Source organism: Rhamphochromis sp. 'chilingali', assembly GCF_963969265.1.
Source record: "Rhamphochromis sp. 'chilingali' genome assembly, chromosome: 12".
NCBI classification, from domain to species: Eukaryota; Metazoa; Chordata; class Actinopteri; order Cichliformes; family Cichlidae; genus Rhamphochromis; species Rhamphochromis sp. 'chilingali'.
In genome coordinates this window covers 14,537,567-14,565,306 of record NC_137939.1, presented here as the reverse complement: position 1 = coordinate 14,565,306, position 27,740 = coordinate 14,537,567, and the positions used below count along the sequence as shown (strand labels likewise).

General features: G+C 42.5%; 2 protein-coding genes across 3 annotated transcripts in view; both read left to right on the top strand.

The window, feature by feature from the left end:
• The window catches only part of plxnb1a (plexin b1a), an 88,640-nt gene that overhangs the window by 14,984 nt on the left and 45,916 nt on the right, over window positions 1–27,740 (top strand). For both annotated transcript variants that reach the window (XM_080899931.1, XM_080899930.1), the window contains exons 2-5: window positions 23,875–23,943; window positions 24,599–25,463; window positions 25,781–26,020; window positions 27,268–27,450. In XM_080899931.1, coding sequence (XP_080756057.1) covers window positions 23,936–23,943; window positions 24,599–25,463; window positions 25,781–26,020; window positions 27,268–27,450 — 1,296 coding nt within the window. In that variant the 5' untranslated portion in view covers window positions 23,875–23,935. The remainder of the gene's footprint in view (window positions 1–23,874; window positions 23,944–24,598; window positions 25,464–25,780; window positions 26,021–27,267; window positions 27,451–27,740) is intronic.
• On the top strand, window positions 660–15,805 carry LOC308406612 (uncharacterized protein). Its single transcript, XM_080897692.1, has 4 exons — window positions 660–679; window positions 12,005–13,689; window positions 13,728–13,867; window positions 14,007–15,805. The coding sequence occupies exons 2-4, from the start codon at window positions 12,220–12,222 to the stop codon at window positions 14,866–14,868; spliced, it is 2,472 nt and encodes an 823-aa protein (XP_080753818.1). The 5' UTR covers window positions 660–679; window positions 12,005–12,219; the 3' UTR covers window positions 14,869–15,805.

Sequence of the window (27,740 nt, the reverse complement as noted above, 5' to 3'; positions counted from 1 at the left end):
CATCATGAACAGTGCATTTTTAGTTGTTTTTACTAATTTTACTAGTTTTTCAGCAAACAGTGGAACTTTTTGGCGTGACACGACAGACGTGCATCACGCTTATTGGTAGTTTTTGATTTTTCTTGGAATGTAATGACATTCAATTGTACACAGTGTAAAAGCAAAGCTATCAATTTACCAGTGTTATACTTCCCTATCACCTATGGTCACAAGATCTGGGTAGTGACCCAAAGAATGAGGTCACCGATACAAGCGTCAGAAATGAGTTTCCTTTGAAGGCTGGCTGGGTTCTCCCTTAGAGGTAGGGTGAGGAGCTTGGTCATTTGAGAGGGACTCAGAGTAGAGCCGGTTGAGGTGGTTCGACCGTCTTACTAGGATGGCTGCTGAAACGCCTCCTAGTCGAGGTGTTTTGGGGCCCGGGGCAGGCTTTATATTTCTTGGCCAGCTTGGAAAAATCTCAGCGTTACCCCGGATGAGCTGCAAGAGGTGGACAGGAATAGGGAAGTTTGCTTGTCTGTTTAGATATACTACGACCTGAACCTGGATAAGTGGTAGAAAATGGATTGATGGATGAGAATTGCTTTGGCTCAAACAAGGAATTTTACCTTCCTTCCCTCTCCCTTTAAACTAGGCTTCTTCTGATTGACTGCTGCTCTCAACCGAAAGATTTGACCAGCAGGTAGGTGGTGCCTTTGTGCTCACACCAACAGCTGCGGGCTCGAGATAACAATGTTAATATCTGCTCTCTGTGAGATCACACAGAGCTAAGAGTAAAAAAGAAAAAGGCGTTTTATTTGATTACAATAAATGATTATAAAGTGTGACAGCTGCAATTACCTTTAGTTATAAACTTATATATATTATTTTATTTTAGTTATATAAGTATAGTCCTATTTTTGTGTTGTTGTTTCTTTTTCTTTTCTTTTTTTTTGTTGTTGTTATTTTCATTTCAGAGGGAGAAATAATCTGGACATAGGGAGCCAAATAAAAGTGCAGGATATAAAGGTAGTGATCTAACCTACCTCAAATAACTGTAAAAATTCCAAAGAGGAACTCGGACTGATATGAGAATGATTTATTGCCTCATGTCGTTCATTTGGAGCATTTATTGCCTTAAATGAAATGATTCATAAAGCACTTATAAAAGCAAAGTCTCACTAAAAGAGCTTAAACACATGTTGGCTGTGCTATTGTGATGTCTCACCCAGCTGCATTATCAGGGAGCCTATTAACAGAAGAGGTTACAAGTGGTCTAAAGGGAAAAGGCTCTCAGCTTTTTAGCTCTTGACCATGTGACCAAGCAGGTGACAAAAACGCAGCCAGTGCAACTGTTGCTCTGCAAAGTGTAGAAAAATACGAGGCGTATGGCATGCTTTAGAGTGTGGAGTGCAAATTATCTAACCACACGGTAATGTTTTCACTATCAAGACTCTTGTAAACCACTTGCACTGTTTAATTTTCATCTTGAATGAAAAGACAAAAAATATTGCTGGGTTCATTGTTCTGACAAAAAAAGGGAAAGGGGGGGGGGGGGGGTCCTTTCATAGCTACTGTAATTAATCCCAAGCATCAGTCAGACTATTCTCATTAATAATGCATTTCTTAGCAGCAGTGCTGACACAGGGAGTGGATTTGAGTCTTTATTCAGACATTCAGCAACAATGCCAGGCAACCCTCGGAGCCAATCTGCTTTACTCGAAAGCCAGCCGCCGAGAGAAGCAGGTTTCACTGCTCAGCCGTGCCCTACGTTTCCAAACAATGACGATTACAATACACGTGGAGCTCAACAACAACAGTCCCATAATCTGTCTTCTAAATAAAAACACACCACCCTTCTAGATTCAATGTATTAAAAAAAAATGTGTGCACTTTTTTCTACTTCCCTTTTCTGTACTTAAACCACCTAATGTGTTAAAGGTTCAGTTTGCAGGACTTTATCCAATAATACATTCAGCCCCAGTTTTACTCTTAGTTTTGTGTAATCAGACTCAAATACTATATACATTTCACTGAACTCAAGAGTACAAGACTATCTGCATTTGGATTTTAATAGATATTTGAGTCACATGTCTAGTTTGAACATAGTACCAAGCAGAGCAGCCAAGTAGCCAATGTAAGCTGCTATGCAGGGGTCTTTAGCAGTGGTTTGAGGTACTCAAGATCCTTTAAACGGCTTCATCAAATAAAGCATATTTAAAAATGCTCCATCTACATGAAGGGGAGCCTTTGACTCGAGTACACATCACTGGATTCTTGATACTGATGCATCACTGTGCCAGCCAGTATATGTATATGTCAGTGAAAACTGGCATATACATATGCCGAAATAACAAATAAACACTAATGCTGACTACAATTGACCAAGTGTAGCATTGGTAGACATTTCCTTTGCTCTCCCAGCTTTGTAGTGGTCACAGTAAGCAAGTCTCCATTTCAACTGTGAAGAGAAGAGAAGTCTTCAAGCTGCAGGTTTGACAGGACGAGTTGCAGCAAGAAAGCCATCGCTAAGACATCAGAATAAGACAAAGAGGCTTGCCTGGGCCATGAAACACCATCACTGGACTACAGAAGACTGGAAGAAGGTTTTATGGATTGATGAATCAAAATTTGAAATCTTTGGTCCATCATATAGGATCTTTGTAGGTCGCTGAGTAGGCGAAAGGATGGTTCCACAGTGTGTGGCATCAACTGTCAAACGTGGAGGAGGAAGTGTGGGGCTGTTTTACTACATCCAGGGTCAGTGACTTGCACAGAGTGAGAGGCGCCCTGAACCAAAACTGCTACCACAGCATTCTGCAGCACTATGCAATACCCTCTGGTATGCGCGTAGTTGGTCAGGAGTTTATCCTCTACAGCAAGATAATGACCAAAAACACAAGTCCAAACTATGTCAGAACTACGTGAGGAAAAAAGAACAAGACTGTAAGCTTGAAAACATGGAGTGGCAGCACAGTCTCCAGACTTAAACCCCACCATGCTGGTTTGGGATGAACTGGACAGAAGAGTGAAAGCTAAGCAACCTACAATATCTGTTATATCTGTCAAAGTTGGCTGTATCAAAGGTTTTAGGTTAAATTTTGATCTATAAATTGATTTGATGATTTCTTTTTAAACTCCAAATGCTTCTTTGTACTATGCTTTCATTTCAGAGTGCAATGAGACATTAAACTGCATAATTGGCAATAAAAAATGGAAAAACTGGGGTGTTCTAAAACGTGTGACTGGTAGTGTTTATGTTGAACTAGTGCAAAATAAAAAATTTAAATACATTTTATATGTACTTTACATTCAAAATGTAAAATATTAGAAATAAATATCTAGTTTCACTCATTAAAAGCTAAGAAAGGTCAAATAATGTTACTTAATTTAGTTTTATTTTGAACAAATGTATTAATCAACTTGAAATATATAAAAACAATGCCAACTTTATTATAGAAAGAACCCTCTTGTTTTGCAGTTTTAGAGTAGTTGTTGGGAGTTGCTCATTACCCATAGACATCTGAACATGACAATGGGCACAAAGGAAAACCACTTTAGCCTTATTATAGCAGATTTTGCATGGTAGCCTTTGAAATCGAAACGTAGTACTCTATTTGTGTAAATGGACTTAACCTACTTTCTACCGCTGGGGCCTTTTTTAAAGCTGGTGAAAGTAAAAGACATTCAGTTTTTGTTGTTGGTCTAGTCTGACCTGTCCAATGATGTAGTTTATATCTATATAAGTTACTCCCTCTCTCTGTGTGTGTGTGTGTGTGTGTGTGTGTGTGTGTGTGTGTGTGTGTGTGTGTACCTAGCATTATCTTCTAGCCCATACAGATCAGTCTAAGATTCTGTTTTCCTTTCACTGGTCTGAGCCCAGCCAAAACCATGTGGGCAGGCAGCGGGATCTCTTTGGGGCTGCAGCGGTTTGGCTTTGATGGGGATGTTTGCTTCCACAGCGGCCTCTCTTAGATTCACATACAATGAACTGAATCTGGCTTTCCTTTATCCTCTTTTGTTCTGGGGTTTTTTTTTTTTCTTTTTGCCCACTTTGGTTGTTTTTTTCTGGTCTTTTCTGTCTTTTGTCTTGTTAGAATTTGCTCTCTCTCTTTCTCTTTTATTATCACACATATAGGCACTCACACATAAAACAGCTTTCTTTGTATTTCTTGCCTCTTCACTCCCCCCCCCCCCCCCCCCCTCCTTTCCAAACCCATCTCTCCCTTGGTTAAAGCATCTAGTTTGATCAATCATTGATGATCCCAGGTGTCCTAAGACCTCTGGGGAAATCCTGATTGGCTACACAGTCCCTATGCAGACTCCCCACCACACACACAGACCTGCAAGGCCCAAATATGCGTGTGCGCACACTCACACACACAAACACACACACCCTCCTTGCTGTTTCAAGATTTGAGTTAAATCTTATCCTAACCTTCTCCAGTCTCTCTCTGGGTCTCGCCTTTGCTCTTTCTTATCTCACCCTCTCCTCTCTGTACCCCACTCGATGTCAGAGAGCCAGCTTCAATTAAAGAAGCAGTGGGGTTCCTTAAGCCATTAGCCATATTAGTGTTGGGTCCTTGCCCGCGCCCCTTCTTGAACAAAGACCTCTGAATGCTTCCTGGAGTAGGTTGGTTGGCATTTGTTTGGATTCACTGATTTGCAGCAGCCACGTACCCTCTTGACGACCCAGTCGGAGGTGGTTGTGGTTTGGCCATCTCATTATGGAGCACATTGTCTTTGTGGCTCCCTACATATTCAATTATGCTTTAACACATGTTAAAGAAAGCATTGATTGGATCACACTCTAAACCAGGGCTCGAGGGCTGGACTTTACCACAGTCGATGTTACTGCAGCTGATTACCACAAAATGTCAGTGACACTGTTGGTTATTGACTGAAATAGATGACATTTGAATATAAACAGCAGTTCTTGTGTGATTAATGATATCTAGGAGCCTCCTCTTGCCTTCCTGAGAGTTTCGTCATATGCTTAACCTTTGGCAATAATTCCTTTGTCCCCAGATCACAATCACACACCTTAGAGCTTCAACACAACCAGACTCCACTCATCAATCATCTTTGATTTTCTGCCACCTATTTAGATAGCAGGGTAATGTCTGCAAGTATGGACACTCTCAGAGTGTGTGTGTGTGTGTGTGTGTGTGTGTGTGTGTGTGTGTGTGTGTGTGTGTGTGTGTGTGTGTGTGTGTGTGTATTTGCATATTCCTGAGGAAGATGGAGAGAGCACAGTCTATTAAGCATTTGACAATTGAAGACCTCCCACTCTAAAAGACCTGCTCAGATTGTTCCCTCGCCCTATCCCAGGAAGCTGGGGGGTGGGGGTGGCATAGGCGTGTCCACGAATTGGTGGTGCGGGGGTGTGGGGCGTCCATTTTCTTTCTAATGAAGCTGTCCTTCACACGGCTTGTTGACAGAAGGCAAGGATGTTCCTTCCACCTGTCTACACTCCAATACCACTTTTGAAGCTAAATGAGCCGAAGACGTTTTTGAACATAAAGGAACCAACAGGAAATGGTAATCTGTCAAAATATTATGACTTAAGTCTTCAGTATTTAGCTCCCTCATTAAATGTACTCTTTCAATTGTTCCTCACCAGTGGGCATTTTCTACAGCAGTTGCTAAATCCTGCTACAAGATTTGCAAAGTCAGTTAACTCCACAGTAATCTGGTAATCTGATGGTTTTTACATAGCATACATACATACACATACATATTTAATAGGTATTTCTTTGAAAGAATAGGTGTTTCAAGTGCAAAGAAAAAAATAGAGCTTAAATGAGAATATTAGACCAGTTGTTCTGACAAAGCATACTGGTGTAATATTTTATAATGTGCATCTGTTTTTTTAATGCTCCATTTAAAAAAAATATTTGCTTTATCATGCAGGCCTACTTGTTGTTCCTAGAGTATTTAAAAGTAGAATGGGAGGGAGAGCCTTCAGTTTTCAGGCCTCTCTTCTGTGGAACCAGCTTCCAGTTTGGATTCAGGAGACAGACACTATCTCTACTTTCAAGATTAGGCTTAAAACTTTCCTTTTTGCTAAAGCATATAGTTAGGGCTGGACCAGGTGACCCTGAATCCTCCCTTAGTTATGCTGCAATAGACATAGGCTGCCGGGGGATTCCCATGATGCATTGAGTTTTTCCTTTCCAGTCACCTTTCTCGCTCACTATGTATTAACAGACCTCTCTGCATTGAATCATATCTGTTATTAACCTCTGTCTCTCTTCCACAGCATGTCTTTTATCTTGTCTTCCTTCTCTCACCCCAACCGGTCGCAGCAGATGGCCGCCCCTCCCTGAGCCTGGTTCTGCCAGAGGTTTCTTCCTGTTAAAAGGGAGTTTTTCCTTCCCACTGTTGCCAAAGTGCTTGCTCATAGGGGGTCATATGATTGTTGGGTTTTTCTCTGTATCTATGAAGCGCCTTGAGGCGACTTATGTTGTGATTTGGCGCTATATAAATAAAATTGAATTGAATTGAATTGAATGTTCTTTTTCATCAATGTCAATAATGACCTTCAATGTGGCATGACGTCAGGGTTTGCTGAGTAAGACCTTTACTCCACTCGTAACCACCAATACCTAGTTACGCCTTACTTGGTCAACATTGCTCAATCAATTACATAGATTTTGTTTCTACTTGGATAATTGCCCAACTATCTTTTGTTAGTGTTCATGACAACGTTTTGATATTAAAGCTGTTTAACCAACCATTTCTACCTTCTGTAAAGACCTCACCAGGACCAGGAAGTGCCCACCAGTAATGGACAAAAAAACCCCTGCTGGACTGTAGAGCATGATCCAGAATGAAATGTGAATTAGGAACGCCTGTCACTAGTCCCTTTTAGAGGCTTCAGGGGGATTATGTCAGCATGGGTGCCCTGGCTGCAGATGAAACACATCTTACATGAAAGTAGACTGCCTTTGCATGCATGCAAGGTGACTTTCTAGTGACTTATTAGGGACAGGCAATGACATGTCAGGTGGTTCCTAACAACCAAGTAGCAGCAACCAATCCAAACAAGTTTTTCCTCGTCTTCCCAAGGCTGGGAGAAATTAATGGAGGAATGTTTATAGTCACCATAATTTGACATCCTTCATCAGAATCCTTTGCGTGAGGGCTAACACAAGTAGCCTAAAGTAGCCTATTCTCTTGCTGATATTTGATTTGTGCAAACATACAGAAGAGTCAGTGTGAAAGCAGAAGTGACCCAGCTCATTTATCAGTCTGCCAGTAGTTTCATATTTCCAACTGGTTTGACCATGTTTTCAAGTAAAGTTTAAAATGGGCCTGTCTAACCTCTGGAAATGATTTCTGTTGTTTTTAAGAACTGATACAATGATTTAATGGTGCAGGACAACAGCAGCAAAGACTCCCTCACCAAGCATTCAGAAAATGTGCGGCATTCAGATAGGCGCCTGAGATACCAGCATTGGTGGCGGGGGGGCTATGGTGAGAGAGAGAGGGAGAGAGAGAGGGAAAGACACAGGCGTGAGTATATATTGAGATGGGTGAGACAGGAGGGGATGCAGGACTGGCTCCACTTAGCATGTTATGAGTCAAGGGTTGGCTAGGGGTCATGAGCTGCATGAATAAAACAGATCATGTTCACGGGTCTTTCTTTCAAACTCAAACATCCAGCAATAAGTTCCTCTGGGAATAGAAGAGGGTTACTTTCAGCTTCTTCTGGGTCGCATCTGAGAAGACACACTGCGTGTTTCATAACCATAAAGCTTATTAAACTGAAGGTTTGGCACAAAGCAGAGCAGATTTTCTGGTTTCAGGCCAGGCATATTAACGGTTATTGGTCTCGTGGTTACATGTGGCACTTTCTTCTGTCATTGTCAGCTCTGTAATTCAATAATCCAGCTGAAAATCAGGGCTGATGTTGACCAGAGCCTCTGAATCATAAAATAATGGTAGAAAAAAAAAAAACTAATAAGAAGCAACTCTGGCTTAAAGAAGGGCAGAGGAGAGCTCAAGTGTTCTTAGTCCACAGACAGTGTGACAAGCTGATTAAAATGCCCACAGACTGGGAGAGCTGGACCTCCACTCTCTATTCACTGGATCCAGGCACGTCGTCACGACAACGAAGGACGACAAAGGACTTTTTCTCAGGCTATTGAGTGCCATGAAAGAAGAGGCAGTTGTGTGTGTGTGTGTGTGTGTGTGTGTGTGTGTGTGTGTGCGCGCGCAACTTTGAGTAGCGATGTGGTTGTACAAGTTGTAGGTGGTAATGTATGCAGGCCATCCGCAAACAAATGAATACACATGCACGTCCCATTGCTGCCTCCTTAGAATTCTGCCACACAATGAGCGTACTAGTGTGTCCTTGATGACGTGATGCTTCATCCGAGCATATGGCCGGTCTGAAATGAGACCCTCAGCTGGCACAGGGATGCTATTTAAACTTCCTTTGTCTGTTTGTTGACAGAATGCAAATGGCCTTTTGGGTCAGTTTTTGCCATAATTTTCAGTCTTTAGTATGATAAAACCTTATGAAACAAATGGAATAGAGCCTGTGTGTTTATTATAAAATATTAATGCAACTCTGCTATAGAATCAATTCTTCTTTCTCTCGTCATTAAGGAGTAGCAGCTCAGCCTAGCAAAGGTCTTGTTACTCTTTAAGCTTTAGAGACATCTACTGTACCCTGAGACTGTATAACAGATCTACTCAGTTCTGGATTTTGAATTTTGAAGCCTCAGTGTTAGGTTTTGGGTGTTTGTGTGTTTATTTTTTCATATTTAATTTTTTTAGATTTTTCATTTAATTACATTTTTAAGAATGACCACACATGGGTGAAAAAGTTAGCAGGGCATAAACTGCGTTACATACATACACTTTTTAGACAACCATATTGGGCCATACGCATCTTTGAATTCAGGTGTTGCCATTACTACAGGCATTAAAAATCATGCTACTTAGACAAACATTGGTGAAAGGATGGGTTGTTCTAAAAAGCTCACTGAATTCCAGTGTGGTACTTTAATGGTACTTTACCGTTCCAATAAGCCAGTCTCTGAAAATTCTGCCCTTTCCTCAAAGAGTTCCAAAGTGTTCAATGAACCATTGCAGCAGTATGCACACAATACATCAAAGTTACACTCTGTAACTGGAGTTCCAAACTTTTTCTGGGGTTAACATCAGCTCAAAACCTATGTGCTGGGAGCTTCATATTTGTGGTTAGTCTGGTACTTTGTCCATATGGTGTACTTTCTAATAACAATAAATGGCACACTTCACAAAAAATACATTACGATGAGCAAATTTCTAGTAACTTCTTGACTTGGCTGTACCTCACATGTCATATTATTTGTTAGATAATTGTATTAAAATGTATTAAAACAGGCCTAGTTGACTGTGACTGTCTACAGCTGCTCCTCTCAGCACATCTGTCCACCAAAAACTTTTTACTAACTTTTCAGCCTGAACAGTGTTCAAAAAGATGCGTTATGAAAATTTGCATACACTTTGCAGTTGTTATGAATGAGAAAAATATTAATAGAGGCTCAAACTGTGCTTTGTACCATACTGTAGAAATGCTTTTTAAAGCTATCAGGTTATGCATTTTAACAATGGAGTGTATGGGCTTTAATGTACTTTCAGAGCCAGCCTGAAGTGGCCCGTACAGAAACACTTCCTCCTTGCAAGGGGCAAGTCCCAATAATACAAAACATCCTACAATAATAGTGCAATGTTCCAGCTGACTCAAAATTCATACCTTGGAACTCGGGAGTGACGTCAGCCATGATGTCAGTCAGTGTGTTCTAGTTGGAAAGTTGGAAAAGCATGAAAAACACAGGACTTGTTTTGCTTCTGAGCAAGGTAGAGCCATTCATGCATTTGTCACTTAAAAGCTGTGGCACATTGATTGGTAGAGCCTGGTCAGAGTCACAGATACATAACATTGTTAGACAGATTTAAATCCTTAAAGTTTAACTACTGTTTATGTTATATGTCTGTGAAGATTCTCAGTCATCCAGGTCATCGTAGTCTAAGGAGCTTGGAAAGAAAAGCATCTGGACTTCTTTAAGTTGCTTGAAGATGTTTCACCTCTCATCTGAGAAGGATGAGAACTGAACTGAAGAAGCTTCTGGGATGAGAGGTGAAACGACTTCAAGCAACTTAAAGAAGTTCAGACGCTTTTCTTTCCAAGCTCCTTAGACTACTGTTTACGTTTACATCCTACTCTAAGAAGTAGTCTTGGATTGTTATTGTTAGTTGGAAATCCGAGTTTAGGTGGCCTTACAGTTGAAAATTCCAGCTTCTGACTCAATCTGGAACGCAACGTCATTTCGTTAGCCCGTTTCAGCAGTTTCATACACTGCTTGAGTTCTGGTATTCACTTTAGATTGTCTTGAGTTTTAAGGACTAGTTCAGTACTTGGAAAGCTAAACAAAAATGTAATACCACTTAATAATATCTGTCCTTCGTTATATATAAGCTGCAGATGACAGGTGGTCGGCCTAACTGAAGATGGGCTTTAGGGCAGTTTTTGTTTTATCATCCTTTCCTGATTTTTTTTCTCATGTTGTCATTCCCGGTAAGGCTGACTGACTTACTCTCCTATGGAGGCCAGAGACTTGAGGTCTGTAATTGTGGCAGCATTTGTTGGCTGCTTTCCATGCTGTTGTGGTACAGCCCTTTCAGCAGAAGCTCCTTCTAAGGATCTGACCACGGGCCACTTAACACACTCTCTCTCACACACGGGACAATGAAAGCACACACTTCTCACTATTATTATCTTCATTTAACTATATGGTCCAGTTTCAGTTTTAGTTCAAAGTGTACCTCTTGAGATAGACGGGATTGTGGAGGCTGTGTATTTCATCAAAAACTATAATCAAATATCCACTTTGAGATTTATAGCAGACATAGTTATTAAGAAGCCATATTTTACTGCCCTCCAGAGCCAGTTAGGTCCCACAGCCGTTTGCTCCTCCCCGATTAAAGTTAAAATTGAGTCTCAGCTGCAATTGTCAATCACTCTCTGTCCTGTCTCTCTTTCTCTCCCTCCCTCTCGCTGAGCCCGTCCACCCCCTGCTTCCTTTTGACTGTTCTTTGATCCTTCTGCCTGTTGAATGTTGAATTGAAGAATTGCAGCACCATCGGTTCCAGTCTGTCATATGTCTGTGACAGCATAAGTTGCCCCTCTCTCCCACCTAGTCTACGTCAAAAGGTCAAAGACTTTGTGTTATGCACAGAGGAACCAGTTGCACCGTACAATGGAAATGTCACTCTCTCTCGTCAGAAGCTGACATGTAAACCTTTTGCACAGTGTGTGACACTAGAACTATTTATAAGAATTTCCAATGAGCAGGGTATAAAAAATAGATGAAGATCAATGATACATCAAAGTGTTAAAAATAACTGATAGACTCATTTTCTCTTTCTTGCGATTGAGGAGATATTTGAGGCGCTGTCAGTTTCCTCTCTTATATTTTCCTCATGAGAAGTCAAATTTATTTCATCATGGGCATGGTGAAATCAATATTTAAACAAATATTATCATCATGATTGCTACCACCACCACAACTGTCAGTCAAAAGACCTTTTACATGTCATTACTAACAAAATGTATGCTAATAAAAGCAACCCAAACATTTGTAATTGCTGCATTACATCTATGCTACAGTTACACTGTGGAAAACATTAGTGAGACTGCAGTAATATCAAAATGATCCTGGTTATGTGCAATGAACAAAGATTACTTTAAAGATGAACACCGGGTCTGCGACTGCTTGCAGTCAGTTGGCATCTTTAAAATGACTTCCAAAAGACAAGAAGACGGCATCACTGTGCCATGAGTTTGTGACTGAATGGGGTCAAGTTGGCATTTAAATTAAAACTAAAATGTGGTGAATAGTTGTGATAAATCGTAAAAAATCTAATTGCTCTCAGAGTCCAGAATTTTGCACAAAAACATAGCTGCTTTGCATTGTTACAATTTAACTGTAAAATGATAAAGGTGCTTGACAACATTGGTTCTCCATTGCAGATGACATGGACTCACTGGCACAGAGTGACTGAGATTGATTGCAACCTGTCGACAATCATCTGTATTTATTCTGTATTTATTTATTGAGATTCTACGCGGCGCGGAGAACAGAACAAAAGAAGTGCCGGGGAAAACGCGCTGGTATTAGGAACAGACTGAGACAGCAGGCGCATCGCGCACCACTGCCCAGTATCCTACTGGCCAATGTACAATCCATGGAGAACAAGCTCGATGACCTAAGAGCAAGGGTCACCTTCCAACGTGACATGAGGGACTGCAACATTCTGTGCTTCACGGAGACATGGCTGACCCCCACCGTGCCGGACCAGGCCGTAACTCCGTCGGATTCATTCTTTGTGCTCCGCGCGGACAGAACGGCAGAGTCGAACAAAACCAAAGGTGGGGGAGTGTGTTTCATGATAAACAGAAAGTGGTGTGATGCCAGGAGCATTTCTACTCTCTCCAGCGGCTGCTCGCCACATCTGGAGTTCCTGAGCATTAAGTGCCGCCCTTTCTATCTGCCCCGTGAGTTCACCTCAGTCATCGCCACGGCGGTCTACATCCCACCCCAAGCGGACACAGGTATGGCTTTGTCCGAATTACATGATGTGCTGAGCTCGCTTCAAAACAAGGACCCGGGCGCAGCCCTCATTGTAGCAGGAGACTTTAACAAAGCGAACCTCAGACAAGTCATGCCAAACTTTTACCAGCATGTCTCATGTCCAACGAGAGGGGATCGAATTTTGGACCACTGCTACACGCCATACAAGCAGGGCTACAAAGCTGTCTCACACCCGGCTTTTGGGAAGTCTGACCACAACGCCATCTTCCTCATTCCCCAGTATAAACAAAGCATACGGAGGGAAGACGTGACCAAGAGGGAGGTAAAACGGTGGACTGCCCAATCAGAAGCTACGCTACAGGACGCACTCAACGACGTAGACTGGGACATGTTCAGAGCATGCGCAGTCGACATCAACGAGTTTACGGAAGTAGCAGTATGCTTCGTCAATATGCTAGCGGAGGAGATTATCCCCACTGCGAGAGTCACCACATTCCCAAACCAGAAACCGTGGATGGACAGATCGATCCGCACTGCAGTAAACACCAGGACCGCCTCCTACAACGCGGGTCTCGCCACTGGCGATATGAGCGCCTGCAAAGCGGCCTCATACGGCGTGCGGCGCGCAGTGAGAGATGCCAAACGCCGGTGCCGGGAACGTGTGGAGTCCCGCTTCCACCAGGGCGACACACGGAGTATGTGGCACGGACTACGCACCATTACGGACTACAAAGCCAGGGACACTGCGCCGATCAACGCCGACTCTGCATTCACCAACGAGCTGAATCGGTTCTACGCCCGTTTCGAGGTTAGCCAGGCGGCTAATGCTATCTACCGCCTGACTACCGAGGACAGTGACGTCATCAGCGAGAGACCGGTGACCAGCATCGCGGAGCATGACGTCCGAGCGGCACTGAGGAGAGTGAACACAAGGAAAGCGGCGGGGCCAGACGGCATCACCGGCCGTCTGCTGCGCTGCTGTGCTGACCAGCTAGCAGGTGTGTTCACTTACATCTTCAACGAGTCCCTGGCGAAGTCTGTGGTCCCCACATGCTTCAAAAGATCCACCATCATCCCTGTGCCCAAGAACAGCAAACCCTCATCCCTGAACGATTACCGGCCAGTTGCACTGACCTCGGTAGTAATGAAGGTGTTTGAGAGGCTGCTGAAGAACATCATCTCCTCCTCCATCCCAGACACCACAGATCCGCTGCAGTTCGCCTACAGATCCAACAGATCCACAGAGGATGCCATCGCCCACGTCCTACACACCACTCTCAGCCACGTGGACAAGAAACAGGGTAACTATGTGCGAATGCTGTTTGTTGATTACAGTTCAGCGTTTAACACAATAGTGCCCTGCAGACTGTTCACAAAGCTGAGGGATCTGGGACTTAACAGCCGTCTGTGTGCATGGGTGTTGGACTTCCTCACTGGCAGAACTCAGGTGGTGAGGGTGGGCAGGTGCTTCTCCAACAGCATCACCATCAACACAGGAGCACCTCAGGGATGTGTCCTCTCGCCACTGCTCTACTCCCTCTACACTTCAGACTGTGTGGCCACCCATGGCTCCAACACCATTGTGAAGTTTGCTGACGACACAGTGGTGTTGGGTGCCATCTCCAACAACGATGAGGCGGCCCACATTCATCAAGTGAAGAATCTGGCATCGTGGTGCCAGGACAACCACCTCCAGCTGAACGTCAGCAAGACCAAGGAGCTGGTGGTGGACTTCAGAAGGGGTCAGCACAGAGACTACAAGCCCATCATCATCAATGGAGCTCCAGTGGAGAGGGTGCAGTCCTTCAAGTATCTTGGTGTCCACATCTCCTCAGACCTGACATGGGCTGCCCACATTCAGGTCCAGACCAAAAAGGCTAGGCAGCGCCTGTATCACCTACGACAACTGAGGAAGTTCAGGGTCTCTCCAAAGATCCTCAGGATTTTCTATACAGGCGCTGTGGAGAGCATCCTCACACAGAACATGACATCGTGGTTTGGGAACAGCTGTGTGAAGGACCAAAAAGCTCTCCAGAGAGTGATCCGTACAGCAGAACGCTGCTGCAGGATTGCTCTCCCCCCGCTTCAGGACACCTACACCAGGAGACGCCAGACTAGAGCAGCGCAGATACTGAAGGACCCGTCCCATCCAGGCAACAAACTGTTCCAACTTCTGCAATCTGGTAGAAGGTTCCGCATCTTCCGGGCAAGGACAGAGAGACTCAAGAGGAGCTTCTATCCCCAAGCCATCCGTGCCCTAAACACACACACCCGCCCGCTCACATCATCTATAATTGACTGAGACAGGACTCTTCCAGACACTCTAAACCAAGGCACAATGTACATTTCAATTCCTTTAATTTTAAATATGTTTATATTGTCTATCCTGTAAAATAGTCAGATGTCTATTCATATTAATGCACAGAATTCACCTGCTTGCTGCTCCCACCAATCAAAAGTGGTCGCCACAACTATTCTCAATCAATCGTTGACAGGAAAAAGTGATTGCCATGCTTTTTTTTTTTTTTTCTGTGTGTGTGACTGTGTCATTAGGTGAATGAGTTGGCTTTTTTAATGCATTTAATTAATGTCATATTTAAAGGCATTGGATTGTCCTTAACACATTCATTTTTTCTGCTAGGACTACTCTTAGCAACAAAAATATCCAGCTAACAATCTAGCTTATGTTGGCTGTACAAACCAAAACAGGAATATATTTTTTTGCTACGTCATGCATGTTTTTTTTTTAAAGCATCCTGTCTCTCATGAGTGAGTGAATTAAATAGCTGGATGCTGCTTAAGCTGTGGCTCTCAGTTTAACACTAGGTAGCACAGCAAATTGGCAAGTAAAGACCGTTAAGATAAATAGCAGCTACCTGATGCATATGAATCTCTAATGAAGGCTTAGCTGGCTAAAATATCAGAGCTTGACTGCCACTGAATCGTAGGTGCTGATGTCAATACAATATAATTCATCTCAATTAACTAATGACACATCTTTAAATGAGCCTTTATCTTTTTGTGTCTCATGTTAAAAGAAAACAAAATCCATGTTGGATTATATTAAACAACATTTTTCCTTTCCTAAATATCTGCTACCAGTTCAGCAGCAAATGCAGGTTGTTGAACTTTTAAACTTCTAATGCTGAGTTGTGCTTTTATACTTTAATTTACTGCACCAAGTAATTGTTTTTTTAATGATGTATACTATTTAAAGGTATTTTTATTTCAGTATTGCCTCATGCACAAAAGACATGTTAACATTTTGTAGCAGGAAAAGCTGCTGTAGTGTTAATGGCTCTTATATTTTGCTGTTTTAATCTTACACAGTGTGAACCAGTAAATAGAATTCAGCCTGCATTGCTTTATTTTTTACTGTGATGTGTTGTTATATCTTCTGTTAATGCAAGTTTAATTGTTTTTTTTAACACTTTGGTGATCTGATAAAATAAAGATAAAATTTGATTTTCTTTCTTTCATAGTGTCATCAACCTGCTATATTGACATGAATAGTCTTTTTTACTCATAGACCAGTTTTGTTAGCACACTGGTGCAGAGGTAGCAGGAGATAATTAGTATTAGATTTGGCAGATGAAAGCCAGTGGCGCTTACAATGCATCTCAGGTTGAGGGGGACACGCTGGACCAAGCAGCTAGGCTCAACACCTGCTTCTTCCGGGCAGAGCACTACTGCCTCCAGGGTGAAAGGATCCTGTCATAAAACGGGCTAAGTAAGTGCATGTGTGGGTAGACTCTCTTTTTAAGGGAAGTGGCTTTTATCCCGTGTCCGTTAACTGTAGCCACTTGGTCAGAGAGCTGTGAAAGGGACACTATTCCCTGCTGCAGCAGACAGAGAGCTCCTTCAGCACACCGGAGGGACAGAGAGAGAGACCCTCTGTGTCTGCATGTGAACTGCGGGGGGAGAAATGGCCATTGACCCTAAAGAGGGCAACGGATATGGAAAAAGGCCAAGCATGTGTGCATCTGCCTCTCATAATATTAGTGATCTAAACATACTGATCTAACTATCTAAGTGGAGAGACACAACCAGCAACCACACTGTTGTTCCAGTAGTTCTAGTATGCTATGCTTGCAGGACACACAACACTAGACAATGGCATCTTGTCTATCAGGGATATGCTCCGCTGTTGTTCATGTTGATGGTTGATTGGAAGACTCCAGCTGTCAAATCTTTGTTCTCTTCTTTGACAATCTAATCATCATTTGTATGAAAATATGAGCATCATGCTTCCAAGCACTCACACAACCAAAACACGATCCAGAACTTGCTGCAAATGAATAGTTTAATGTTGACTCATGGGTATTTTCACATCTGCATCCATGTTGTGGGGGCAGGAATCTAAGCAAAAATGACCAGACCTCCCTTCTTCCGTCCTGGGTCCAGAAAGCATTTCAATGAGATCCTTCAACCATCTCGACTGAATAGCTGAGCTCCTGTCCGGAGAACCTGTCTCTAAGTCTGAGCGCAGATACCCTTGTAAGATAACTAATGTCCCCTGATTGTATCTGTGATCTACCCCCTGTTCATGGTCATTGGTGAGCGTAGGACTGTAGAACATTATGTCCACAGTCATACATTCATTCTCAGATTGCACTTGACCACAACTGTGTGGAGACTTTCTGCTCAACTCTTCCCCTACTGGTGAACGTGATCCTGAGATACTTCAAGTCATCCACTTGGTAATAGGAACCCACTCTTTTTAGACTGAGAAAGTCAGTGAGTGCTAATTCTCATTACAGATATTTCACACTTGAACACCTCTGTTGATGCAGATTTTTTAAAATTATTAATTTACCCTTGTTCTTTTCTTCTTCTTGTTGTTGCTTCTACCTTTATATCAGGGCAGGGGTGTCCTACTCTAGACCTCGAGAGCCAGTGTCCTGCAGGTTTTAGATGTGTCCTTGATCCATCACAGCTGATTTAAATGGCTAAATTACCTCCTCAACATTTCTTGAAGTTCACCAGAGGCCTGGTAATGAACTAATAAGGGTGATATTTAAAACCTGCAGGACACCGGCTCTCGAGGCCTGGAGTTGGCCACCCCTGGGTCAGGGAAACTAGTGTACGCTACCACACACATTGTCAAAGAACTGAAGCTACTTCCAGCTACTCTCTGCTTCTGATCAGGATGCTGCTGAATTTGCTGTTTGTTGTTTATCTTTATCTGGATGTCTGCAACTGAAAAAATTCAGTTCTTCTCCACCATCATTAGAAACCTCACAAACACTGCAAGTGTTCTCATAGACTTTGTTTGTAGTGAGTCAGTCTCACAAAGCTCTCTGCAGTTTTTTTGTCATAAATCGATTTCAAGCATTTCCTGATAAATACATGTTCCTGTTCTGTATATTCTCACTTGCATCCTATTTGCGTGTGGCCACTGAAAGCCCTGCTGATCTCTAACAGATCCTTTGCCACTTCCTCTACTGTATTCTCTGGAAGGGATCCACAGATGCTACTGTTGCAGAGCCCGGGGCCTGGGGCGAGACGCCAGCCAACCCACCACTACATAACAATGCAAGGCAGTGCTCCATGGCTCCGGGCCCAGTGTCCCCCCACTGTCTCTGCGCTGTTGAACTCACATATTTTATGGGGTCTTTGGTGGTCAGTGGGCTGTCGCGGCTCATTAGGAGCTTTAGAAATGATCTTGCACAGCAGACTCTCGCAGTGATTAATAAACATGGACAGAGAGAGAGCGACAGGAATGGGTAGGGTGAAAGTTCACAGATGAGACCGCATTCTGAGACATTTATAGAGGTCATTAAATATGCTGGGTAGCACAAACACAGTACAGTAAATCACCATTTCTCTTACAGTTTATTGGGTTAAACTAATTATCATCTCTTTAGTAGCCAATCATCCAAAAAGAAACATGAAAATACGACATTTGTGAGAAAATCCCAGATAAACTTTTGCTTTTGCTTTGTTTACATGTCACAGTTTACTTCATAGTTTCTATATGACGACCCTTTCCCCTCCCCTTTTCAGCTGAAATGGGCCAACAAGAGGTTATTTATAGGTTGCTGGACTGCGTCCCATGGCTGAATATGCTGCATACCAGACACAACTGATGAACACTGGAGATTGTTGATGAAAGGCATGAGAGAGGCCGCCCCTTTGCAGCTCTAAAGGGTGTCACTGGTATTTGTTTGACTACCAAGCACTTCTACAGACCAGATGTCGTGAATAAAGCAGAGCTCAAGGACAGGAAACGTTTAAAAGTTATAAAATGAAAGTTGTTGGATGAAGTAAAAGACATGGAGTTAAATGATTTTTTTAGAAGAAGCAATCCAAATTTAATGATTGCTCATTTCATTGATGGATGAAGCGAAAATGTTGCTTATCTTTAAAAGGTCTTATACACTGACAGAAATATCCCAGATCGGACTTCCCCTCTTTGACTTTTACATTGACTACGACTCTATTTCTCACGTCTCTGTTCCTTCCCATCCCTCTCTACTCTGCCCCACACCACAGTCATTCAGTCTGATCTCATGGTAGCTTGTAGGAAGACATCACTGATGACTAGCAAGAGGAAGTTCCCATGGCAATGGGGTCACAGTTGGCTATAAATATGTTGACCTCGTCATGTTGTCCGGTCAAAGAGCAGGTGAGGACGCCTGTTAAGAGTGGCAGTGAGAATTTGTGTAGAATAGTTCCCAGGCTCTCCATTACAGAGGCTGGATAGGCCTAAAATATCCAGCTTAACAAGTTATTAGCCCTGACACAGTAATTGTTTTAAGTTAGTTTTAGATTGGAGTAGATTAAATTAGTCTTTATTGTCCCTCTTAAGAAAAAAAATTGTTCTGGGAAACGGCTGGCATAGTTCCATCCAAGTGCAATCAAATGCAGCATGCTGTATCACAACTAGACCAGAATATATTTCACAGTATGGTACACTGTACTTTACTGGATCCACTGAATTATAGTAGCTAGCTTCATTATTACGTTAACCTGTAAAATAAAAACAAACCCCTTTTAGTCTGAGCACCGCAGTGTTTCTATGATCCTAATGCGAGACTTTCAGTGACAACAACCGTTCTCTTACAGATGAAATCCCATTCATACGTAAACAAATATAAACCCCCCCAAAAAACTAAATTTCGAAGCTTCCTCAAAGTAATTTTTTATGTTATAGCTGATTTAGTACAGGCAATAGCAAAAGACAGCTAGTGTTAGCCAATGTTGGCAAACCTTACCTATGAAGTTATAAGGAGAAGTCTTAAAGTCAACTTTATTACTGTGCTATGACTCTTTATGACTTATGCTTTATGCGACCATTGAGCATGTATTAAGTTCATGCTCATGAAGCCAGGCATAGCCGTTCACACTGAGCACAGCACCCACTAGAGGAGGTCGGGGTCTCAGGCCACCCTCAGTGTCCTGCTGGAGGTCATTTTTACATCCTTGGCAGTGCTCATCCTGTTCCTCCTTGCACAAAGGACCAGATACCATTCTTGTTGATGCGTTAAAGATCTTCTACAACCCTGTCCAGCTCTCCTAGAGTAACTGCATGTCTCCTGGAATCTCCTCCATGCTTTTGACACTGAGACATAGCAAACCTTATGGCAATGACATGTTTATTGATGTGCCATCCTGGAGGAGTTGGACTACCTGTGCAACCTCTGTAGGGTCCAGGTATTGCCTCATGCTGCTGGTAGTGAGAAAACAGTCAATAAAATATCAGAGGCATCCATGTGTAAAAGCATTTCTGTTTTGGGGATTGTCTCATTGTTGCCCCTCTAGTGCATTTCTTGTTAATTTCAATAACACCAAAGCAGCTGAAACAACCCCCTCTGCTACTTACCTGACCAGATCAGTATCTCACAAGTTTAGCTGACTTAAATCTACAGGGTGGGCCATTTATATGGATACACCGTAATAAAATGGGAATGGTTGGTGATATTGAAGTCCTGTTTGTGGCACATTAGTATATGTGAGGGGGTAAACTCCTCAAGATGGGTGGTGACCATGGTGGCCATTTAGAAGTCGGCCATCTTGGATACAACTTTTATTTTTTCAATAGGAAGAGGGCCATGTGACACATCAGACTTATTGGTAATGTCACAAGAAAAACAATGGTGTGCTTGGTTTCAACATAACTTTATTCTTTCATGAGTTATTTACAAGTTTCTGACCACTTATAAAATGTGTTCAATGTGCTGCCCATTGTGTTGGATTGTCAATGCAACCCTCTTCTCCCACTCTTCACACACTGATAACACTGCAGGAGAAATGCCAGCACAGGCATCCAGTATCCGTAGTTTCAGGTGCTGCACATCTCGTATCTTCAAACCATAGACAATTGCCTTCAGATGACCACAAAGATAAAAGTCTAAGGGTGTCAGATTGGGAGACCTTGGGGGCCATTCAATGGACCCACGACGACCAATCCACTTTCCAGGTAACTGTTCATCTAGGAATGCTCGGACCTGGCACCCATAATGTGGTGGTGCACCATCTTGCTGGAATGTGCCAGCTTCAGTGCATAAAGAGGGAAACACATCATCGTGTAGCAATTTCAAATGTCCAATGACCTTGAGGTTTCCATGAAGAATGGACCCACTATCGTTGTACCCCATATACCACACCAAACCATCACTTTTGTTGTTCCAACAGTCTTGGAGGGATCCATCCAATGTGGGTTAATGTCAGACCAATAGCGGTGGTTTTGTTTGTTTTTCTTCACCATTCACATAAAAGTTTGCCTCATCACTGAACAAAATATTCTGCGTGAACTGAGGGTCCTGTTCCAATTTTTGTTTTGCCCATTCTGCAAATTCTGTGCTGCAGTAGCTGGAGTTTGTAAGGGTGCCATTTGTGAGTAGCTAATATATTTACCGAAGAGATGTTCGACTAATGCCACTCTCCAGTGACATGCGGTGAGTGCTACGCTGTGGGCTCTTGCTGAATGAAGCTAGGACACCCACTGATGTTTCTTCATTAGTGACAGTTTTCTGGCGTCCACATTTTGGCAAATCCAACACTGAACCAGTTTCACGAAACTTAGCAAGCAGTTTGCTAACTGTAGCATGGGAGATGGGTGGTCCCGTAGGGTGTTTTGCATTGAAATCTGCTGCAATGACCCGGTATCACCAGATATCAACACAATTTCGATCCGCTCCTTACGTGTTAACCTCTTCGACATGTCAATGGCTGTGAACAAAGAGAAACTTGTAAATAACTCATGAAAGAATAAAGTTAAGTTGAAACCAAGCCCACCATTGTTTTTCTTGTGACATTACCAATAAGTTTGATGTGTCACATGGCCCTCTTCCTATTGAAAAAGTTGTATCCAAGATGGCTGACTTCTTTTTTTTTTTTTTTTTTTTTTTTTTTTTGATATACAATTTTTATTCGTTTATCAAAAATAGCATAAAACAACACAACCAAACAGAGAAGAAGAAAGAAAAAAAAAAACCCCAAAAAAACAAAAAACGGCTGACTTCTAAATGGCCACCATGGTCACCACCCATCTTGAGGAGTTTGGCCCCTCACATATACTAATGTGCCACAAACAGGACTTCAATATCACCAACCATTCCCATTTTATTACGGTGTATCCATATAAATGGCCCACCCTGTATATTCTGATTTAAAAGTGTTCCTTTCAATTTTCTTTTTCTTGAGTAGTATACATGTAGTGTTGTTAATGTTATTTCAGGACAAAAAAAAACATTACACTTCACCATTAAATTAAAAAAGGAAATGCGCTTCCATTTGTAACATGGTCTCACGAAGCCAAAACATACATGAACACTTTTGATGGAAGTGTTTTGAATGCATCACGTCAGTGTTTATGTAAGCATATGATAGCAATGCGTGTTGTTTCAGTGGACGCGATCATAGTTTCAAGTGCGGTATTTCATTTTGCAAGATGTGTGTGAGGTTATGACAACACAGATGATTTGGGAAAATGATCCACAGTTTCTTGTAGTTTCTGTTTCAGATGTTTGAGAAAATCCGTCACATGCATGAACACCAAACAGTGACACTGGTCATACTGGACAGTTCTATTTGAGAACCATTCATTCAGTAGCCAAAAACTGTTGGACTCCTGACATCGCCCATTGGTCACATTGCCTTTTACTTTTAGGATTGCTGCTTACCTGATTGAAAACAACATGGATGTGAGGGCTGTAGGCAGTGTGAATCAATAAAACATGAGAATTTGTTTGTTTTATATGCATATTTCATGAAGACTATTCCTCCCATGTCTGTACGATTTTGAGCCCTGTTTAATAGAGTGTACTCATTGGCTTCTCACACACAGTGTATAGTATTAGTGTATAGTGCATCATAAACCGGACGCAAATCCTTTGACAGTGGGCGTGGAGGTTATTCCTTATAATACTTCTTATTCTGCTCATGAATAAGTAAAGAGGAGGCCTTGAGACACACTCACTCACTTACCACACACACGCACCTGCTCCTGGATGGCCTCTGGTTATGCAGAGATGCGCACAGATCCACACCCATTCCCAGAGATTCCCCTCCCCTCCCACCTCCCTTGTCTTTGTCCTGATTGCAGCCCCAGGGGGTAGACAGTTAGGTGAGATGGCACTGCATGTCTAATCTCTTAGAAATCTATTTGCACTTCAAGGTAATGCTGCACAAAATTGCATTTTTTTTAATATCATACTCGTATTTTTCAGAGTCTGTCATTATGCTGTGTGTTTGGCCAGAAGTAATACTTGCCAGTGCTCAGTTTCAGTATTCTTCATATCCCTGGTTTAGGGCTTATACTTGTGTATTAGAATCTATACATTTTTAGTGTTTAAATTTTTTTTTGTTACGAGGCTTCAAATTATTGATGTTTTGTTAAGACTAGATGTGTTTATAGTAGCTATCATGAACATAAACTCTCCCTTTAGGATAAAAAAAAAAAGGTGGAAAGAGGCACTATTGTACAGAGGAGTTGTTTAATTCTATATGACCCTTTCCAGGGTCAGTGAAAGGTCTGGGGAACCTGTTCAATAATTGAAGGAGTTTTATCTGTAATGTGAAAGCTCTCAGTGTCCATACACCACTTTCCTCAGAGGTGTTGAGTGATGGCTGTGGAAATGGGAAATGATAGGAGTTGTTTTGAATGTTTCCAATGGTAAGGGATACTGTGGCTGCTGGTGTTTCGATTCCATTAAATGCACTCTGCACAGCGACAGAGTTAAACGCTATGCAAGTAATCTTACACGCTGGTGCTATGACATTTTCAAGAGGGGGAATAAGAGTCACCTTAAATCTTGCTTCTGTATGTCATGAATTTGCCATTCTTTTCCTGCTTTGTGTGCAGATTGGATATCCCATGTGTTGCTGCTGTCCAGACAGATGAAAGGATGGGGATATAATTCTGGATGATAAGGTGAAGAATTTCTTCAGCTGAACAGAGAACATAAATGGTGAGATCCCATTTTTCTGAACAAAGCACCATTTTAAAAAGGCTAAAACCAAAAATGTGCTGTCAGATGTTAATAACCTGTCTGCACCCAGTGGACCCAAATCAATTTGTTCATACAAATTTCAGTTGGGCAGATATCACTCAAAGATAAATAAATAGTTCATTTGCTGTTCTAGCTTTATATTAATGTATACAGGTAATGGTATAAATAGGGGGAATGACACATAATAATACAGAGCCCATTTCTGTTAGTGTGGCAAAGAGGAATATCCTGTTTCAGACATAATACCTGCTAGTGGGTCCGTTTGGTGTTGGCTTTGGTCATGTTCGGCAACTGTCATAAGAAAGGTACAGGATATTACTTGAAGGCATTTAGTTAAACTGTGTGCATGCTTGGAATAATCAGCATTAGTTAGAAAAAAGAGCATTTTCTTGCTAGCTTAAATTCTTAAGAGGTTTTCAACACGTAATATTTCTGATGTTAAACCTAAGCTCTATAAAACTCTTAAGTTGCACTTTCCTTAGCTATATGGAAGCAGCTTTTAGCCTTATTAAATGCTGATGTTCAATCTTAAATATACGCTAGTGCAAGCCTTTAACCCTTTTTTCCCATCCTCAGAGTGTTTGCCATGCTACATGGGAACTCCACCCTGGTCTTACTGTTCATCCTCACCATTTTTGCCACTGTCTATGGTCATTCCTACCCCCGTTTTTCCCGTAATGACACTGAGTTCCAGCACCTGGTGCTCCACCCCGACCCCTCTGCGGGGACTGTGTACGTGGGGGCCAGGGACCACCTTTTCCAACTGGATGGCTTAGATGGACTGCGGTTGGAGCAAGAAGAGAGCACTGGACCTGTAATCGACAGCAAAGAATGCCTGCCCCCAGTCACTGACACAAATTGTCCCCAAGCCAGAAGAACCAGTAATCACAACAAATTACTGCTGGTGGATCCTAAAGCATTGGAGTTGATCACATGTGGCAGTGTGCACCAGGGCACCTGCCAGAAACGTAGCCTGAGGTCAGTCAGAGAGGTTTTGTTCTCTACCGAGAGGCCTGTGGATACCCAGTATGTTGCAGCCAATGATCCATCAGTGTCAACAGTTGGTTTGGTAGTGCGGCCAAGTGGCGGAGATAGAACTGTGATGTATGTTGGTCGGGGCTATACCGCCAGCCACCCACCCATCTCCACACGCCACCTTTCATTAAAACCCATCTTTTCCTATGAAGAGACAGCTAAACTAGCTGTGGCTGGGCGTCTTTCGGAGTATGATCATCATTTTGTGACAGCGTTCACACGGGGCACGTACGTGTACTTCTTATTTTACCGCCGTGACATCAAGTCACCATCAAGGGACTACCGGACATATGTCGCCAGAGTGTGCATGGAAGACACTTCCTACTATTCGTATGTGGAAATTCCTCTTGTCTGCCTATCACAGTCCCATTCACCTAGGAGTTACAATCTGCTCCAGGCAGCCCAGGTATTGAGTCAAAACATTATGAACACTTGTGCCTGATATCTTGTTGGTTCTTCACATTGCATCACAACCATTTTATTTTAACCATTTTATTTATTAGTGATAGAATTGCCACCCCAATATTTTTGGTGGCCCCCATTTATTTCCCTTAAATAACTAGAATCAACATTTAAAATTGTGCTTTGTATTTCCTTCAGTTAACTTTGTCTAATATTACAATTATTTTGATGATCTGAAACATGTAAGTGTGACAAGTATGCTGAAGAATAAGTGTTCATCAGGGTTACGCTGACCCTTTTTCTGTGCCTTTGTTGGAACAGGTGGGACACGGGCCGGGTCTGCAGGGTGAGGATCTGCTAGGAGTCTTTTCCACCAGCACCAGCCCCACAAACGACAATCCCTCACATGAGTCAGCTCTGTGCATTTTCTCTCTACACGAGCTGGACAGATACATCAACTCAACCCGTGACCTCTGCTACACCAAAGATGGGCGGGGGGAGGGAACAGGAGAGGCCTACATAGAATATGAGGTCAAGTCCAGCTGTGCCAACCTGCCCGTGGTAAGAATACAGGAGTAAATGTTTTGGGGATTAAGCGCTGACCTGCTTTTGATGTTGATCTTTCCCGTGAAAACAAATATTTTTTTTGAGCCTTTGCATGCTCATGTGAACCTTTCAGATTGCTGAGAGAGAACATCCTTAATGCTTTGTGCTAGTTATAGCAGGAAAGCCTCACAGTAGATACATTAAAACTCTCTATCATAAGGACTTATTCCCTGATGTCGACCCATACCTCAGCTATATCGACTAATTTGATGTAAGTGTTCAGCGGAAGCCAAAACAGATACAACCATGTAACGAAGAATGACAGGACTGGTAAGATTAAGTGTAGTAACAAGAAGAAGTAGTGACTACATATAATGGATGGATGAAAGTGAAGTAATGAGGTCCTTGTTAAAAAAAACCCTAAGGTCTCTAAAGCCCCAGGAGTAGCTCTGCCCAGCTGCAGCCATTCAGAGACCCTCTCCACTGCCCTGCAAACTGCTCAGGTCCTGCCAGCCCACAGAAGCATTTAATGGGATCGTTAGGGATCAATAAACCAAACTACCCCTGAATCATATGTGAAACTGCTTAATGAGCTCTGACAAGGAAGGACGAGTCTTCTTTTGAAAGCCACGGGCAGAAGAAAATAGAAAGGGAGAGAGGGGAAGAAACAGAGACGTGAAGAGAAAGCCTGTGGAATATAGTGCAAAAGAGGAGGAAATGAAAGTAAGGAAATAGATGAATGGGGAAGATAAAGTTGTATTAAATCATGAAGTTCCCCTCCTAGCAATGATGAAACGTTATCATTATTTTCTTAATAAACAAACTGAGCAAACTAAAAAAAGATCTCTCATTCTACCCACTCCTCCTCCTCCTCCTCCTCCTCCTCCTCCAGGGCCAATTATCTAGAAGCAGAGCTTGGAGACTTAGTGGAAAAGCAGAATTTGGAGTGGTTGCTTTGCAAAGCCAAAGGAAAGGAGAGACCATGTCTCTGAATGAGTCTGCTTTAATCTATGGTGCAATCCTCTTATGATGTATTAAGAGGATTCAGAGGCTCTGAGGCAACAGTGGGAATATAAACTTATTTGCTCTAAAGCTTTAGATGTTTGGCATGACTTAAAACAACAAGGGAAAAATAATAGCTGTATTTGAAATGCGATATAAAAATTTAAATGTAGCTTGAAATTGTAGCAATAAAAGTCTCTGTTGTGTTTATTTGAAGATGAACCAGCAAGACAAACTCTCTATCCCGTCACATGTTTTAGAATACCCTGAAGGCATATCCCTGCGGCTCCGACCACACCCCAAGTCCAATGGCAAACAGGGAACCGCTGAAAGCTAAACCTGCATGGCACACCTCATCTGCCCGTCTCACCGCCGTGGCAGTCAGTGTCAGGGATGGACATAGCATCGCATTCCTGGGAGACTCCAAAGGGACCCTTCATAAGGTAGCTCAGACTTTTAGTTTTTGTTTCTGTGTGACCTTGGAGAGCCTCCCCTGGTGCGCAGAGTGGGAGGCAGGGAGAAACCCCTGACTCATGGAAATATTTCTACCAGTTTCTTATTAACCCGGTGGTCTAATTTTTCATTCATCGCGCTCACATAAGTGTCAGGGATTAACTGGATCTGTGTCCACGCAGGCCTGCCTTTGTGCTCTAACTTGTCTATGATTCACATCTCAGCAAAACACACCTTACACCACATAAAACACCCTGAAACACACAAATCCAATTTCAAA

What these genes read in the sequence shown, in the direction of transcription:
- LOC308406612 (XM_080897692.1), top strand. Translation starts at nt 12,220, where the DNA reads ATGGAGAACAAGCTCGATGACCTAAGAGCAAGGGTCACCTTCCAACGT. An exon ending in CCCTGAACGATTACCGGCCA is followed by an intron (nt 13,690 to 13,727) that starts GTTGCACTGACC and finishes GGTGTTTGAGAG; the next exon opens with GCTGCTGAAGAACATCATCT. An exon ending in CCACGTGGACAAGAAACAGG is followed by an intron (nt 13,868 to 14,006) that starts GTAACTATGTGC and finishes CCTCACTGGCAG; the next exon opens with AACTCAGGTGGTGAGGGTGG.